Genomic DNA, 17,986 nt, shown 5'->3' on the forward strand with positions numbered 1-17,986 from the left:
GCGCATTCCCACCCCTCACCTGCCGGGGCGGGGGCGGCATCGGCCGTGCTGCTCGGCCGGGGCGGGGGCGGTGCCGCCCCGCCGTGTAACCGGAGCCGCGGCCTCGGCGCAGGAAGGTCCCGCCGCCGCCTCCCCTCTTGTGGGCCGGTGCGCGGCGGGTGGAGGGGGAGCGGCCGTGCCGGGACGGGGAGAGGGACACGCATAGGCATAGGGACAGGGACAGGTCCGGGGCCGGCGCGGCTCCTCCCCTCCTCCTGCGCGGCGGGGCTGGTCCGGAGAACCGGGGGAACCCGTTTGTCCGGTCTGACGGCGGTTCCCGCGGGGAGGCCGGGCGGGAGCGGGGCCGTCGGAGGCATGAGAGGGCCCTGAGCGAGCGAGCGAGCGGCGCCGGGACCCGCGCCCACAGGTGCTGCCGGCGGGCGGGCTGGGGCCGCGCCGCTCCCGGGAGCTGCACCCGCCGAGGGGCGGTGCGGGCGGCGCCGCGCGCGGCTCCTGCCGAAACTCGGGCGCTTCGGTACCAGGGGAGCGGGGCCGGTCCCCAGCCGCACCCGCGGGGCAGCCCCGGATCCTCTCGTCTCCGCGCGGGTTTGCGGCCGCGCCGGTCACTAAGTCCGGCGAGGCAGGCTGCCGTGCCGGGGAGCCCAGGCGGGGCGGGCCGGGGTGCTGGCGGAGCCAGGGGAGCCCCTGGAGCGGCTGCGCGGGCTGGCGCGCGCACCGGGGCGTCGTCCGGCAGGTATGTCGGCCCCGTCGGGCAGCCCGGCTGCCCCCGAGAAGCGCTCGGTGGCCAGTCGGGGCCGCGGGCAGCAGGGCAGAGCTCTGTCACAAACTGCTCCCGCCGCCTCCTCCCGTACCTGCTGCCGCAGGAGAGGTCAGAGCTGACACCAGGGCGGACCTGAAACGATTTTCTTTCTCAAAATATCACCCGCTTAATCTGAAGCCTGGTGGGTTTTTGTTGGGAGATTTAAAAGCTGGAACGCCTCGATCTGCTGGTTTGGGCTCAGGGTGTGAGGGCGGTGACGGCTCTGCCTCACGGTGCAGATGCTGTTTGCTCGGGCGGGGCTGGGCCCCAGGGGAGCTGTTTTTCCCTTGGACTGGGGAGGTCCAGTAGCGCAATGAATATTTAAACAATTAAATATTCATTCAGAGAAGAGCGGCTTCGTCAGGGGACTGTGAGGTGGCTGGTGCTGAGGCAGTCGGCACAAGGGCCCTTCTGCCAGGTGAGGCCTTTGCTCGTGCCCTGCCCGTCCGTCGTGGTGGGGCCTGGGGAGCGGGGCTGCGGCGGGTACTGACCTGGCCGCCGGTGCCTCCCGCACGCGTGGGGGGGGTTTCTCACGTCTGTGCCTGACGGGACAGAACGTTTCGGCAGTGTCGATCTAAACCCTCGCAGTGATTTGAGTCTCTCTTCCACCCAAAAAGATGTGTGTCAGTTGATCATCAGATTTACCACAGAGTCTCCCCAGTCTGAAACTTTGGGTTAAGGAAAAAATAAGTATTTGCTGGGAGGTAAGGCACAGGGGAACAAATGCAGCTTAGCTTTCTCCCTGAGCGCTGGCAGATACCACCATTTTACTGACTTGCTTTTGTGGCCTTGGGCTAGTTGCTCTGCTTCTGGCTTTTCTTCTTTTTTCCTTTTTTTCTTTTTTTTTTTTTTCTTCCCCACCCACATCTATACATGAGGAAAATAGCTTTCATGGTTGTGGGGCAATTACTCATTAGTCAATGTTTATGCAGCCTTTAGAGCAGTAATAGGTGTCCATATTAAAGAACTGTCATAATTCTGCAACAGAAAATACTGGAAAAGTTACTTGTGAGGTCAGTCATTCGGGAGATGAAAAGCATTTTTTGCCCCCCCCCCCCCCCCCCCAATCAGTATCTCAGTCATGTTTGCTACTGCTTTGTGTCTATAGCTTAAATAGCATCCCTTCTCTTGGAGTCTGAATGGAACTGTGTTAAATGGAGCAGCTAATGAAGCATTTCACCACTGGCTTGAATGTCAGCAGAAATGTTTTGAAATCGAAGAAGGCATACTGTACAGGGAGCTTCTGGCAATAAATAGTTTCTGGTAATGAGTAACAGTGCGGTGTCTTTTATCTTCTGTGTGTGGTGGGGGGCCTGGATCTAAATGGCTGAAGAGTGCCCTGGGCAAGTCAGTGGGACTTAACAGCTAACCTGGTTCTTGTACAGTCCCTACCTCTGTAACTGCTGCTAGAGTCCTTGCGTTTAACTGCCTGCATAAGTGTCTTTGCTGGCTCAAATTTGCTCACAATTTTCTGTTTGGTTCTGTTTTTTTATTTCTCTTTCTCTTCAAAGTCTGGTTCAGGTGTCAAGTGGTATTTGGTCATTTTGTGTTTTTCCTTGTCAGCTTCTGCATTGCTGTTACTGATGTTCACATTAGAATGTGGTTGCTTTTGCTTTTGTATCTGTCCCAGACCTGTATTTGTCTCGTTTGTTAACTTGTAGCTATCATAAAGATTATTTTCAGTAACTTCTAAACTGTTCTCTTCATTTAATTCTCCCTTGTGAGGCAGCCTGGGAACGTTCTAGTCCCTTGCTTTGCAGTTTGTGATGGTGAATTCAAAAAGCCAGTTGCTCCCTTTGCATTGAAGCCCTCTATTTAAATTAGCTAGAACTTATTTTGCATGCTCTTTTGTTGTTGTGGCTTTTATTTTGATGGCACAGGTAATCATATTGGGCCTGAGTGTAATGTGCTACCTGCATTTAAATATGGGGAGGGGTTTGATTGATTTTGTTTTAATTATGGAGGGGTTTGATGTTCTTCCTTGGCCGTTTCCTTTATCTGGCCTCTGTTAAATGAGATGCTTTGTGTAGATGTAATTGAATGCAGGATATTAGCCAGGAGCTTCTGAAACCTAACCCTAGGTCTGTCTGTGACTTACCATATGGCCTTGGGCAAATCACTTAACCTCTCTGTGTTTCTGTACTTGTCAGGGGTGAAAAACATGGTTCTCATTATATCCCTAGGAGACTGATGGTGCATGAGCTCTCAATCCTGCTTTGGAGATGCTGTGCTCTGTGACAGAGCACTGCTGCTGCATCTTTGTTTTTCTGGCAAGCTTACAAAATTAATCTGTAGTGTAGTGGTGTGTTTAGTGCTGTGGGTTTTTTCCCTCATGTATTCTTATATAAATTAGAAATATATTTTTAATTTGACAGCAGAGATGGACAATTCCAGCAAGTTCATGGATGCTTTTGTTTACAAAATGGTGTACACTTATGGGAGATGTAAAACAAAAGCAACATCTAAAAGAAAAAAAAAAAGGGGGGAGAGAGAAAAAGCAGTGTAGAGAAAACAGGAAACAAACCAAGCAAAGAACCAGGTCAGTTGCCAAAGTGACTTTCTGCCTGATAGGAGGAAGAGGAGGTAGCATGAAAGGGTTTGGAGAACTAACCAGAAATCTCTCTTTTTGTTAAGAAAGCTTTGCAAGGCAAGTTAATTTCACTATTTGCCTAAAAGAAATTTTCTTTTGTTATTGCATGCACATAGTCTCATGAGGTGGAAGTCAGCCAAGAAACCATTTTCTAACGTTGTTTCGTTACAGATGGAGCCTAATTTAAAGTCCGATACAGGGGATTCTTCTTGAGCAGCCGGTGGTCTCTGTGCACTGACGGTACAAGCGTTTCAAGCTACGTCTGTAATGCAGTCTCTTGGTTCAGTCACAACCTGCGTTGGATAAAGGTCAGTTTAGGAAAATATCTTTAGTGTCAATTTTAGACACTGACAGAAAGGGGTATTACTGTGTAATCTCCAACCTTGTTAGCAGGAAGTAACCTTTATTTTCTACAGTTAAAAATACCTGCTGGTTTTGATGGGCGAGGGTAATATCTAGGAAAATAACTCTATTCAGAGTTCCAAAAATCTTCCATGCCAAACAGTATGGTTTATGTGTGCACAAAAATAATTATTTTTTCCTTTATTAAAACAAAGATATGCTGTTTTAAAACATGAACTTTGAGAGGCAGAGTAACAATCTCTGTAAAAGGCAGGTTGAAACCCCTTCAGAGTACACTCAAACCTACAGCTTGAACAAAGGTTACCAGCTTTATCATCTTCTGCAAAGATAACTTGTCTTGACTTGGACTTTAAATGATGGAAAGTCTGCATATCTGTTAATGAAAAATCCTAGTGCAGATAATGGGTAAAGTTATTATTTTGTTTCTGCAAGTGGCCCATCTTCAACCATCCTTGCTTAGCCTCAGGCAGCTTGGACTGTACGCTGTGGGTCTCTCTGTTGTTATTATTTTCTGTTAAATTGTTGGTGACTAGTTAATCTCTTCCTTGTTAATCTCAATTCCTGTTGGCTCATAGTGATCAATTCACTTATATTGGAATGTCCTTCATATTAATTTTCATACATAGCAATATTAACATTTTAATAGGTAGCTATATTGGTGAGTACACAACAGCCACTAGTTTAATTCTAGTGCTTCCTCTATGAGGAAGGTGTGTTGTTTTGTTTTTTAAATGCGGTGCTTTTCTCTAGTTGGTGTGCTCATGCAGAACTGAGACGGGAAGCATCAGGAGTGAAGGCATTTGGGAGCTGGTGTCCCCCGTGTTTCCATTTTCTTCTGCTGATACTGTGCTTTTTTTTTTCCTTGCCTTTTTCCCCCCAAGATTGGTCTTGGACATCTGTCAACAGTACAAAACCGTACTCCCTCTTTCCAGTCACCCCTCTGCAGCGGGTTTCAGGGTTTTGGTGCCTCAGCTTGTTTGGCTGGGTCTTCTATATGTTGATTGGAGAAACTGTCACTTCCCTTCAAACAAGTTTGAAAATAATAGCTTTTGAAGAAAGTAAGATTTCACAGAAGTTGGTGGTACCAAAGTGTTACAATTTTACACTGGTGTTCACCTCCTGATGGTGCAGGTAATTAGTGTCATTATGGCATCCAAGGAGGGACTGGAGTTGATTCCTTGTAAAAGAAAGATCTGTGGATATTACAAGGTTGGCTGTTTAAGATGCCAATAAAAAACTCTCTTGGAGCTGGAAGTTGTCCAGTTTGGTAAGTCCTTGATCCTCACAGTTAAAAGGTATAGCTGAACACTGTTTTGGAAACACCTTTTTTAATGAGTGGTTGCCCTCAGTACGTTGTACAAGGCTGGGTGTGCTTGTTTCCTATTGCAGTACAAGCTGAAAGAGACGCTGTAGCAGTCTCCCAGTACTGTGCCAGGACACTTCTTTGTGGCAGAATAGCCTCATTCTAGTACATACGTTTTGCCAAAGCAGTTTGTTTATATAGTGGGAAATAACAGTGCAAGTTTGCTTATGTCTTTATTTCTCCAGCATCCTTATTCTGCACAATTATGGCACTTCTCTTTGCCTACTTCAAACGTGAGTGAGTTGATAAACATAACGTTAAAGTTTTGAGTGAGGCACCGCAGGCTTACGGTGCCTTAGCATATAGCTGTGTACACGCAACTCCCCATCAGTTCTCTGCACTGTGGTATTCCCAGATTTTTATCCTGGCGCTAAAATTTCAAAATTGATGGTAAGGTGAGATAAGAAGAAATCAATTATTCACTAGAGTTTAAGCATCTTCAGATCTTCTTCCTCTGGTGGATATTAATGCTGATGTTATTGCTCATTCTCTGTTAGTGTACAGATTGTGTAAGATGCATTATTTCTAATCAATAAATACAACAAGATGTTAACTTTATGATGCTTGTGGAAAGTTAAATGAACCTCTGCTATTCAGACTAAATTTTAAGTAGCCTCTGCACAATTTGTGGTCACAAATTGCTTAAAAAGACCTTTTTCATAAATGTTTTCTGTGAGATGAGGTACTATTGTGAATCAAAATATATGTACTTTATATATAGAAATTGTGTGTGTGCGTATTTATACATGCATATGTGTATAAAACTTGGGGCTGGGTGAAAGACAGCAATAGATGATATAACCAAGCTGACTCATTTGAGACCTGTTGCTTACAAAACAGGTTCCCCAAGGATTTCTCATGTTGCAGGGATAACCTGAGTCTCCGAAAACGCTGTTTGAATCTTTTGTGGTTCTGTTGTGTGGTAAAGATCTCAGACTCATCAGGTATGACGTGTGTTCTGGTGTCCTGGGATTTGTAGATGCACTAATTCACCACGAGCATTTTATCCGTAGCCATGAAAATATGGCTAAAGGTTAAATTTTAACCTTTTTTTGGTGGGAATTCTGAGTCACCTCATGTTAGGCATGTGTTGGCAGTTTCAAGGTGGGAACTTTCTCCAAGGTCACAGTGCAATGAGGAAGGTGTGTAAGGTCAGGAGTTTGTTTCCTTACTATCCCGGTTTTGATTAGCTTACACTATCAAGTATGGTTTGAGCATACTTACTTCAGAAAAGCATGCCTGACCCAGAATGTCTTTACTGTAGGTGCAACTGTTGAGCTGTGGGAGCTCTGACAGACAAGCAAACCTCTGCTTATTTCCCCAGCTCTGATGTATTTCCACTGGAACACTTTGGCTGTAAGCTGACCCATTTGCCATGCACAGTTTAAGTGTTCAGCAGTTCTGTTTTCCTGAGGCAGCACTGGGAACTGGGGTGTGCCTCTACGTCAGCTGCCAGGAACCTAATTGTCCACGATGTCTGGGCAGAGTCTGCTTGTCAGTTGTACCAAGCCGTGCCACTTCCGATAGTCATTGGGAGCACTTAGGATGATACTAAAGGGCACACGCCATATATGATACATTCTGAATTATACGCTATGGGGTTTTTTGCCTAATGTAAAGTGTACTTGGTTGGCTTGGAGGAGTTGAGGCTTCAGCTTCGCGATTCAGTTTGCCCCACTTCTAATGTACTACATTGATGGTGCTTGATGGAGACTGCCTCAGATGAGCAAGAGCATGTCTCCAGTCACAGCTGACTTAAAATAGTTATCTAAACTCTTGAGGTTGCCTTTCTCCAAGGCATTTCAAGAGCTGGGCTTTACCACGGTCATGGCATACTGTAAGGATGCATACAAAAGTGAGTGTGTTTCAGAACAAATGACTGATAGAAATCATTCCCCTTGAAGATGTAATTTTGGGGGTGTTCAATTATTTTAAAGTGGTTGTTCAATGAAGTAAATATAACTGTTATGTATGAAGTAGCTATATAAATTGATAAGCTTAGAGCGTCTAATTTGCATGGCAATCTAACCGAAGTTTAGTAGGGTTTGGAATGAAGGTTATTTCCTTGGCCCATTTGTGCTGATTCATGCTATTTTGAGTAACTACTTTTTTTTTTTTTTCCTCTTAAAATGTCATAAAGGTTAGCTAGGTTTGAGTTGTTCAGAAGATACTTCTATCTGCCTGTCCAAGCACTTGTTACCAGTAAAATTTCATATCTGTTTTGAGTAATATGTGATCTGTCTCTTATATTTTGGAAGCAAATCTAGTTTTATATTTGCCTGTTTCCTTGTAGAAGCTTTTTACAGGTAGATTAGTTGATTAATAAATTTTTAATGAAGGATGATACTCTATTAAAGCATTTGGCTGGGATCACTGAAGTGAGAATAGAAATGCGATATCCTGCCATCGAAGGACTTCAGTTCTGACTGCTGCTTTGTGAGGATTAAATAGCGAGCGAGAACTGTAGAAGCATTAACTGAACCCATGTTACCAATGTGATGATTATCAGGCTGGGAGATGGACTGCCGTGCAGTGTCCCAAGGTAACGGTTCTTCTGGTTATCCTGTAATGCTCACCTACAGCTATTATCTCATTTGTTGTTTGTACCAGCCAGTGGAAAGTTAGGTGGCAGCTACTTTTGTGGCTGCAGGCATTTCACTTTAACAAATAAAATAAATAGTATTTTGTTGTCTCCCTGATACTTACAGATCCCTCTGACAATTTGTGTGGTGAGAATTTGGGCTCCTGGTGTGGTTTACTACCCCTTCCTCTGTGTTTCATGGTATAAAACCATCTTGCATTTAAGCAACTGCATTGGATGTACTCATCTCATAACTCATGGGAATCCTCTTTCTTTTCTTATGCCCTAAAAATAGCAATAGCTAATAATATCCATATGAATTGCTGCCACCAGGTGGAAAAAAAATCTTTGCATGTCGACTGGATGAACCATCCATATGCTTTGAATTGTGCTGCTCATTGTCTCTGTTCTAAGCAGATTTTTTTCCTTCTGTCTGAAGCCCACTGCTGTTATTTTAGATTGAGAATGCTAGCCTTAAGACAAAACGCATGCACCTCTGTATACCTCCTGCTTTGCTGTGCAAAGCAGAGCTTCCTTTTTCTGAAGCAGTCTCTGTTCCTTGGAGTTTTGCTGAATTTGCTGCATTTGTTAGTAGTGTGAGGAGGTGGGGATTACCCCAGTTGTGTCTCGGTGTGCACTACCTAGGCGTTTCAGAGCCCCTTTGCCACAGTCAGGTTTACAAAATGGTCCTCTGGATTAAATACTTTGCTTTATATCTGCATTGTCAGAAAGGACAGATTTGACAAATTGATCCTTAGGAAGCAGTTGTATTGTTTTGCTTGCACAGGACTTGATATTGGAGACCAGGTTACTTTAAAAAAACCAAAACTGCAACCTTACCCAAGAATGGATCATGAGCTGTCTTTTCAATTATAAACTTCAGTTCTCAAACATTGTTAGAGCCGTTCTTTAAACATGTGCCCGTGGATGAAAAATCATTCTTAAACCTAACAGGGTATAAGCTGGGGTATGGACTTGAGTCTCTTAAATACAGGTGTCTGCTTTGATACAGCCATCAAAGTACTCTGTGGGCTCTGATTTCTTTTTTGGTTGTTTGGATTGCAGTCCTGCAAGCGTCTGTTCAGTTGCTCTATTTACCTAACAGGCTGTCTTTGTTTCATGCTCCTTTTTTAGCTTAAAATCTCAGTTATTGGCAAGATGAGCAGAAGATGGCAGAATAATGACTTCTGTCTCTTAGGGGGAAATGTAATTGGAGTAATCGTGCATCTGCTAGAAAGTCCTTGGGGGGGAAGCCCCCACCCCAGAGATTAATGTTAGACATGGTATTCTAGCTGCAGTTTTGGAAGTGCATATTCAGTCCTCCTGTGAGTAGGTTTTGTTTTTCAATGTTTCTTTCTCCAATAACACATAGTAAAGAAATTCCAGTAAGTATAGGAAAGATTTTAAAAACAAGCGAATTGGTGAACATGTAAGTTCTACCTGGGTGGAGAAATTTCAAAATGAATTTTTTTCTTTAATTTTTCTTTTTTACTGTTACTCTATTGCAACAGTATTCCTGCTGACAAGGAAAACAAGTATCATTTGACTAGTTCATTGCTGGAGCTCCAAGTAGAGTTCTCGCTTTAAAATGTTTGATGGAGTTTCCCAAGTGAGGTTGAAAGACGTTTGCATTTTATTGAACAGGATATTGGTGTTACTGTGTTTTGTAACGATGGTTTTGCTGTTTTATTGGAGAAGACCATTTCCTTATTGGTTTGGCAAAATGCATTTCCTTGTTTCACAGCAATGTGAAGCCTGACAGCTTTATATTTGGATTACATTGAATCATGATTCAATAGATGCAGAATTGGTGCAGCTATGGAAGTTTCAGTATTTGCCTTCTGCCTGCCAAGGCAGTGATTAGTCAGCTGCTGTTAGGATTTCCTCTTGGGATCCTCTCGACAGGTGCCCAAGAAAGACTGTTCAGGGGCATACTGAGGCAGGAAGAATTTACCTGTTTTTTGCTTTGTTTTGGGGGTTTGTTTTTTTTTTTTTTTTTTAATATGTAGTGATGGGTTTTGTAATCTTTCTAGAGTGAAGAAATATGGGACAAACCCCAAATATCTGAGGATCAGGCTTTTCATTTATTTACTTTTTTTAATACATAGTTAAATATCAGTGAAACATCTTGATGTAGCTTTTTTGTCCTATTTTAACTCCAGAGACCTATAGTAGTTCAGAAAGGTCTTTCTGAGCTTGCTTTTTGTACTATTTGAGTTTGGTTTATGACTCTTGCTTAAAATATTGATGTGGTTACATTCTAAAACAACAGTCCGTGGCAAGGTTTGAGGAATTGTTGTACTAGGCACTGCATGAACGTATGAGATTGTTGTTAAGGAGATGACGGCAGGTTGTAAGCTGTGCACGGGTTGTGAAGGGACTGATGACTGACAGATAGGTAATTGTTAGGCTTGTTCTGCTTCACATTGTAGGTTTTTATATCCACAATAAATAACAAATTTAGTAGCGTTTTAATTCTTTTACTATGCATATGCCTTATTCTAGATGGATCTGTAACTTTGTTTTAGGGCCACTTTGAGTGACTATCTGATTTGCGGCATTAAAGTTATACGCCTTGTGACCCCCAGTTCTTGCAACAGTGTCATATGCAGTGGCTTTCCAGAGGAGAATTTAGAGTAAGATTATTTTGTTGTTGTTTACAGCCTTCAAACAAATGCAGTAAATGCTTTTTTTACAAGGTTTAAGTTATTCCCAATTAGCTGGTACTTGCCCTGAGGCATGAGCAGACACAAAACCTGAGTGACCAAAGCACTGGAATTTGCACCTGAGTTTTTTGCCTTTTTAATAAATAAACTCAAGCAGGCATAATTAAACTTGTTTAATACTATTTTCCTCTCCTTTACCTCCCCATACATCAACCCTGCTGTTGGATCAGCTTAATTTTCTAAGATAAGGAGGCTGTTAGCTTGGTTTATTCCTGCTGTGCCAGAACTGGGAGCTAACTATTGCTTCCCGCCGGCCCAGGAAGCGTGGCCACCCCGGTCAGTGCCCGCCTGGGCTCAGAGCTGACCCCAGCCTTGCCAAGGGAGACGGTCTTTGTTGCCGCACTGGCTGCCTCCCTGCAAGCGAGGTTAAAGCAGCTGCAGTTCAAGTTGTCAGTGCTCTGCATGCCTGCCCTCAGAGGCTGGCTGGTACTGATGGATGGTTGTGGAGTTAGTGGCTACTGAGCTGTTGGGGAAACCTCTTGATTTCTTCTAATGCTTTCTCTAGACTGAAGTTTTGTTTAATGTAAGGGTTTCTGCTTTTGGGACTTACCTGAAATGGATTGAAAACCCCTGTCTTCAAGTCAGGAACTAGAAAATAAGGACCATACAACCAAGAACCAACTGTTTTAAGTGTTCTTTGAGTATTTTATCAAGCACCATATAACAACTGTGTTGTTCCATCTTAGGCCCTCCAAGAACTGTTTCCACAGGCACCAAAAGCTCTCTTCGTAAACTTTGGCAGCATTAGAAGTTAGTTGAGAATTTAGGAAAGTTACTTGTGTGTAACACTGCTGGTGGGATGGTGTTTGCTGCCCTTGAAAATGCATAGCTTGATCCCCAGGCAGCAGGATCCTTCGGAGTTTAAACTTGTAGTTTGCATTACATGTAGTCAAGTAGATCTCATTTTATGAAATGCTCATCCTGTCTCTGAGAGGAACTGTGCAGCTTTTCTTGTGTTGGAATTTTGTTTTGCTCATTTTCTTTCCCACTGCCTATGTTCAAACATTGCTAATTATTGGTTGAATCTAAGCTTGATGCGAGAGATGATGCATTCAGAGAAATTTGTAAATTTGTAGCTTTTTTTATTAGTCCATTCAGTGCAAGATGTGTAAAAGCAGTGTTCATTTTGGGTTATATTATTGTGAAATGGGAAAAGCAGGTGGGATCTTGTTTGAAAGAGTTTTACCCCCAGCTCCAGCAAACTGAACCCTTTTTTTTTTTCCTTACTTGAAAGACCAATTTGCAAGCGATTGTTATTTCAGCTCGAGTCTGAACATAAGCAGTGCACACAAACGTAAGAAATTGTCTGTCTCTTCTGAGAATAGATCCGTTTAAGAATGGACCATTGCTATTATTTTATTTCAACATTGTTCATAGTTTTTCTCCTGCATGGCATAGCCTTTCTAGCTTTTTTTTTTTTTAAGTTGTGGTGCCTTTTTTTTCTCCTCAGAATAGTGACCACTGCAAAAATCAGTAGCGGCTGCCTCTCTTTTTGCCATGTTTAATTCACCTTTGGTTTCCACTGTGTCCATCCTGCATCCAGGTGCCGGTGGATGTGAGCTCTCCTCTCTTTCCATCCCCTGCTGGCTCAGTATTAGTTGGCATCTCTGCTGCCCCATGCGGTCGGTTCCTCCTGTCTCCTCTTTCACATCGTGATCGCTCTCCACCTTCCTCTGAACTTCTGACATCGCTTTGACATCCCAGCTAGCCCTTTTCATGCAGACCAGGTGTCAAGAAACTTAACTCTAAACCAATTTGTCACCCTGTCACTGGAGGACTCCCTCGCCCTTGGCCCCACAACACCTCTCTGCTCTCTTCTGACTGCAGGTGCCTTTCTACAGTCTCCTAGCCAGCCCCGGGCTCCTCCACTGCCATGTGCTCGCTGACAGCCCTGCCTGTGCTCCCCATCAGTCGGACCACTGTCCCCTCGGCTGCTGTTCATCTCCGAGGGCAGGGGGCAGGCAGGCAGGCAGCTATGCTTCCCAGGAGACTCTGCCGGCCACCGGGGATGTTAGCGATGAGGTCTTTGGGTGCAGAGACAGTGCCCTCTGCATTTCATGGTATCAGGGCTAGTAAATGCTGCCTGAAATCACTGATGTGTGTGTGGTTTCGTTGCCTTCTGCAGAAATGATAATGGTGCTGCCTGCAGTACAGAGCAGCTCAGCGGGCAGAGTTGTGCTGCCTGCAGGGTAACAGTTAATGAGATCTCCTCTGTTAGCGTGGTTTTCCAGTTGGCAGTTTAGTTCTTTGAGCAGGTAAAGTGAACACAATTAATTTGAACTTCCCCCCCTCAACAGACCATTGCACTGGCGTTCCCAGCTAGCATCACAGGCTGCTTCTGTTTGTGTTTTAGGTATTTCCATTTAGCTATGCATCTATAATAGAAAACAAATGCAGTGTTTTTTTGACATCTCATCTAACCCTTTGCATGATTAATTAGTTCATTAATCATTAATCAGTTAATCAGTAAAGATTAATAGACTAAAGGCTGAATCTCTGTGTGCCAGGGGTATTGTTTGTCTTAGAGTGAGAGCAATTCAAAGATCTGGTGGTATTTTTTGTTTTAAGGACTGTGAATGTAAGGATCTTCAACTCTTCCCCTCCAGTAGTCCCCACGTAAGGTATTAGCAGGGCAGAATCCTTGACTACTGCAGGGCTTCTTACAGTCATGTATATTTTATATATATTTCCAAGAGGAATTGAGCGTTACATCCTGCTCTAAAAGGACTTTGTCTAACATTCAAACAATTTGGGATTGAAAACATAAGGAATTTCTTCTGCCTGAACAGACATTCAGTGTAAAGAAAATCTAAGTGTCTGTAAACCCCAAAGTAGGCACGGGGTTGAAGAGTCTGACCCTGGCTTGCTTGCAAAGCTAAGGTGTTGTTGGCTAAGGGCAGGATTGTCCATATCCCTGTTTGGATAGGAAAAAATTGGAAAAAGTCAGTGTTTGTGTTGGCTGTAAGTATTGCTTAGCAAGTTGGAGTTTGCAGAATTGTTAAAAGGGAAAACCCATACCCAATTCAGCAATGTCTGCCTGGCTTGCCAGTGGAATGAAACCTCGATGTAACCTGGGAGTCCCTGAGCCCTGACATGGGTCGGGCAACTGCCTGCCTGCAGCCGCTGCAGCACATCTGTGCTGCGGCGAGGCACCGTGCTCAGCAAGGGCTGTATGGCCAGCTGTTCATTGACCACGATGCGAGAGAAACTGCATGGATTGCATCACGGACCGGTTCCTGTAATGATGTCTGTGCAAGTTCTTCTGGCCCCACGTATTAAGTTGTTAATGAGTAGGTTGCTCTGCAGATAAATTTTTGGTTCAGGTTCCTCGTTAATACTTTTCTTCCTTTCTATATCAGGTGAAATATGAGATTTTATGGGGATGAGGTGGTAGTCGAGAAAGAACAAAAGGGGTAAAAAGATGAGAAATAAACCAAAATATCACAGTGAGGTAGTCAGGTGCCTGAGTTTGAGCTTGAATCTCCTGCGTCTTGAGGTGAATTCCCTAACTCCTAGGCTATTTAGGGAAACAAATGATCTTTTCACAAAAGTTTCAGGTTCCACAACTGTGTTAGTGACTAGCTGTCATGTTCCTGGCTAATTGCGTCAGTAAGCAGCCTCTAATAGCTTGAGTGGGTCTTGAGAGAAGTTGTATTAATTCATATTAAATCAAACTGTGCGGTCATATGATACCTTGTGGTTTTGGTTTATTTTGTAAACTGGCAGTCTTGAAACATTAGCCTGTGTGCTGGGCAAGCACTGCAGTGCTGCAGCTCATGAGTACTGCATGCTTTGCGCTCCCAGCCAATAGTCGTGTCATTTGAGTAGCATATTAAGTGCTCATGCAATATTTATATCTCTCTTATAAGAGATATTAAGGATGCGAGACAATTCAGCTTTGCAAAAATAGAAACTAATGTGGATGTCAACAGGGTTTGGTGTCAGCCCCAATGATTGCTGGTTTCGTTAGCAACAGCATATGGGGTATAGGGTGGCCCTGGCCTTCCTTCACAAAACCAGGCCCTTTTGCAGGACAGGTCAACAGATCATAGAATCATTAAGGTTGGAAAAGACCTCTAAGATCATTGAGTCCAACCGTTAACCAAACACCACCATGCCCCCTAAACCATGTCCCTAAGCGCCTCATCTACACGTCTTTTAAATACCTCCAGGGATGGTGACTCAACCACTTCCCTGGGCAGCCTGTTCCAATCTTTAACCACTCTTTCAGTAAAGAAATTTAAAAAAAGATGGGCACTTCACAGCTAGCTGCTGTGCATATTATGTTACTTGGCTTCAGCGATCCTTTAACTTGGTTTTATTTTGAAGTTGCCAGGGAGCAGCTAGAGCAGGGCTCCTCCCCATGGCAAAGAAAGCAGACGGGGGTTCCAGGGCTCACAAGGCAAGCAGGACAGACGCTGAGATGATGGCCAGGTCCAACCAGAGTCCAAGCCATAAGGCAATGCCGTGGTGATGAGGCAGGTCCAGGGTCAAGTTGGGAAGTTGATGCGTAGTTCAGGGTTAGGATCAGGCCCAGTGATGGCCAGAGAGGTCCACAGTGTCGAAGCAAAGCTGAAGGGGGCATGGACATGGCCACAGCTCAGCTGGAGACCGGCCCTGCTCAGATGCAGCTCAGACAGGGCCCATGGGCTGAGCCAAAATGTGGCTCCTGGTCCCACGGGTGTGGGGGGGCTGGGGCGAGGCTGGTTGGGACCACAGAGGCTTATTGGTGCCCTTAGGGCCCTGGCAGAAATGGCTGAGGTGATGGTGCCCCCTCCTCTCCTCACAGTTTTTAATTTTCTTACAGCTGTTGTGGTACCTAGCACAGACAGGACAAAACCTGTTTGGAAGTGTTGATATGCAGAAACAAATGCAATTTAAGCTTCAGTACAACAAATTTGGGTATTGCATGGTTAGAAATGAACAGGACACGCTCATCGGAATGGCCTGAACCCTTGCACCAGATCGGTTATTAAAATGCCAGGACACCCAGCAAGGCGACTAACTGGCCAAATGTAGATGAAGACCACCTAGGAATCGTGCAGGTGGCTATTTGTAGGTGTTGGTTGGAGGGGAGTTACACATGAGTAGATGGTTTCTGGATTTTGTTTACAAGCAGTTAATCGGACGCTGTCCGTTGCAGCAGATAGCTTAAGCTGTAGAATCTGTCTCAGTGATCTAAAAATGCTGGAGGAGGCTGGGATCGCCTATTGTGGGATATCAGTCTTGCTCCTGTCTGAGATCACAGCCAACTGAAGCAGCCCCAGTCACAGCAATGTTGGGAGTTTTTCAAGAGCTATAATTTAAATAAACTTTATGGAAAGTGGAGATCCCAATTTGGGAAATAATGTGCTAGTGCTCAAGGGTTAGGGAGCACATGCGCTTTCTGAAAAGCTTCAGGCAGAGGTATGCACACACACCTCACAGCTTCAACTGACTGGTCTTGTGTGTGGAACCACAAACTAGTTATAAACTTCCTCGGGTATTTGGACACCAAGATATGGGATCTTGCAATGAGAAACGCTGACGTTCAGCCTGTGGGGAGGGGAGAGGAAGCAAGGACTGGTTTAGGTGAGACTGGGCAGACCGGGATGGAGGAGCAGCTGCATGACCCGAACCCTCGATGGCACAACTCGTGCTGGCCTGGCGCTCGGTGCCTGGTGCCTGGCCCCACCATGGCCAAGTGGGGCTCTGGCTCCTGTGGCTCTGCAGGGGATGGCGTAATGGCCACTGGGAGTTGGGTGTTTGTGGGCTCCCTAATTCCTACGTCCCACTCAGGGTGTGCTGCCTCACAAGCACAGGGCGTTCCTTAGTCTGTCATGTGAGCACGTGTAATTACATATAGCAGAACAGTAATGAACGACTTGCTGTGAAAATAACTGCCTCATGACTTTGGTCTGTGCTTGAGAACCAAGCCCATGCTCTATGCTGTTCCAGGGAAACTGGTTTCAAACGTGGGTTTTGGTGACGAGCATCAACAGAGTAAAATTACGGAGATGTGGTTTCCAGCACTTGCTATGTTAACTCCTTTCCCTAACTTTTATAAAATGCTCACAGGGTGCTAGCAGCATGATCTCAGAAAGGGATTCGGAGACCACCTTCGATGAGGATTCCCAGCCTAATGATGAGGTGATGCCATACAGTGACGATGAAACGGAGGATGAGTTGGACAGTCGGCAGCCTGAAGTCGAACCAGGACAAAACCAAATCAACAGAAACGCTGAGGAGAGCCGAGAGCCATTGAAAAAGGGTAACATTATGACAGAAACTTGATTTGGGTAGCAAATGATCCTGAATACAGAGGCTGAGCCATGCATGGATCAATTTGATTTTTGTGCTTATTTGTTAGGTAGGATTTGGAATGGCTTATCTGAATCTGAGGAGGAGTAAATGATGGCAATTCAGTTTAACGAATGTCAGAACAAAAATCAGTTTCATTCCAATCTGCAACCAGAGTTCTGTGCCACTGCTTGTTGCGTAAAGCTAATGATCTGCACTGTGACCTCATCTTACTTAAGGCAGGCCCTAGATGTACATAGCCTGTGGTCTGAGAACTTCTCAAACAGAACTTCAGATACTTGTCTTCCCTGTCATCTGGAAACTTGAACCAGCATAAGCCAATTTGCTGTGTTTAGTCAGTTGGTTTGCATGTATTTCTGCTCTCTAAGTCTTGCGCAGATGAGATTTCAGCTTCAATGCTAACTTTGTAGCCTCATGATTTCCTTTATTTGCAGTAGTTTCACAATCACAGAAAGGTCAGGTGAGTAGGAGTTCAAAGAAACCTGTCAAGTGCAGACTGTGTGCTGCCGCCAGCATAAGAACATAAATGGGAGGAATCTCTCTGGCATGTTTTAGACATACCTGTTCTTAACCTCTGTCGAAGGAAAGTCTGTTACTCCCCTAAATACCTTTTTTTTTTTTTTTCTTCAGTGTTGCAATGTGAGTACTTTTTATTTAAACACTGTTTAATATATATAGATTTCTTCCTGTTTGCGTGGCAATAGGGAACAGTTGATCACCTCTCATTTCATAATCACCTATTATGTGCTTTCATTTTATAACCACCTATTACATGTTTAGTTTTGGGGTTTTTTTACGATGACTGAGGTAACATAGTCTATAGAACAAACACAGTTTTCTTAGCCTCTTATCATCTGTCATATTTTCTTGAGTTCTCATCACAACTGTTGCTCTCTCCCTTCCGTCCCCCCTCTTATTTTATCCAGATATTTTATTTCGTAGACACAGTACACCAGCAACCACAGGTTTGCTTTGTGGCCTAGAATAAGTACAAGAAAAAGAAAAAAGAACCAAAGCTAAAACAGGACCTCCTACACCTTCAATTTCTTTTCTGAAGTGTACCATGCCTTTTCCTTTATCCTGGTGAATTGGAGAGAATCTGAAAGCAGGGAGATGAGTTTTGATTCTGCCCTCCAAAGGGCTCATAGCTCCCGCTAGTTCAGTGTAACCACAAGTCTCTGCTGTCTGTACAGTTAATGTCACCCAAATTATTATCCAAAATACAGACTAGAGCTATGGATATGGCAGAGTTCCTTTGAACTCT

At 44.5% G+C, this 17,986-nt stretch overlaps 1 protein-coding gene across 6 annotated transcripts in view; it reads left to right on the forward strand.

The window, feature by feature from the left end:
• Nucleotides 1-338: 338 nt before the first annotated feature.
• The window catches only part of LOC143171904 (phospholipid-transporting ATPase IC-like), a 45,590-nt gene continuing 27,942 nt past the window's right edge, over nt 339-17,986 (forward strand). For 3 of the 6 annotated variants that reach the window (XM_076361075.1, XM_076361080.1, XM_076361081.1), the window contains exons 1-3: nt 339-406; nt 3,561-3,697; nt 16,480-16,672. In XM_076361075.1, the coding sequence (XP_076217190.1) occupies nt 16,492-16,672 (181 nt within the window). In that variant the 5' untranslated portion in view covers nt 339-406; nt 3,561-3,697; nt 16,480-16,491. Of the gene's footprint in view, nt 407-1,185; nt 1,218-3,560; nt 3,698-7,624; nt 7,658-16,479; nt 16,673-17,986 lie in introns of those variants that run through there. The other 3 variants (XM_076361076.1, XM_076361077.1, XM_076361079.1) reach the window with 3 other exon arrangements.

This window comes from Aptenodytes patagonicus, chromosome W (genome assembly GCF_965638725.1).
Source record: "Aptenodytes patagonicus chromosome W, bAptPat1.pri.cur, whole genome shotgun sequence".
Lineage (NCBI taxonomy): Eukaryota > Metazoa > Chordata > Aves > Sphenisciformes > Spheniscidae > Aptenodytes > Aptenodytes patagonicus.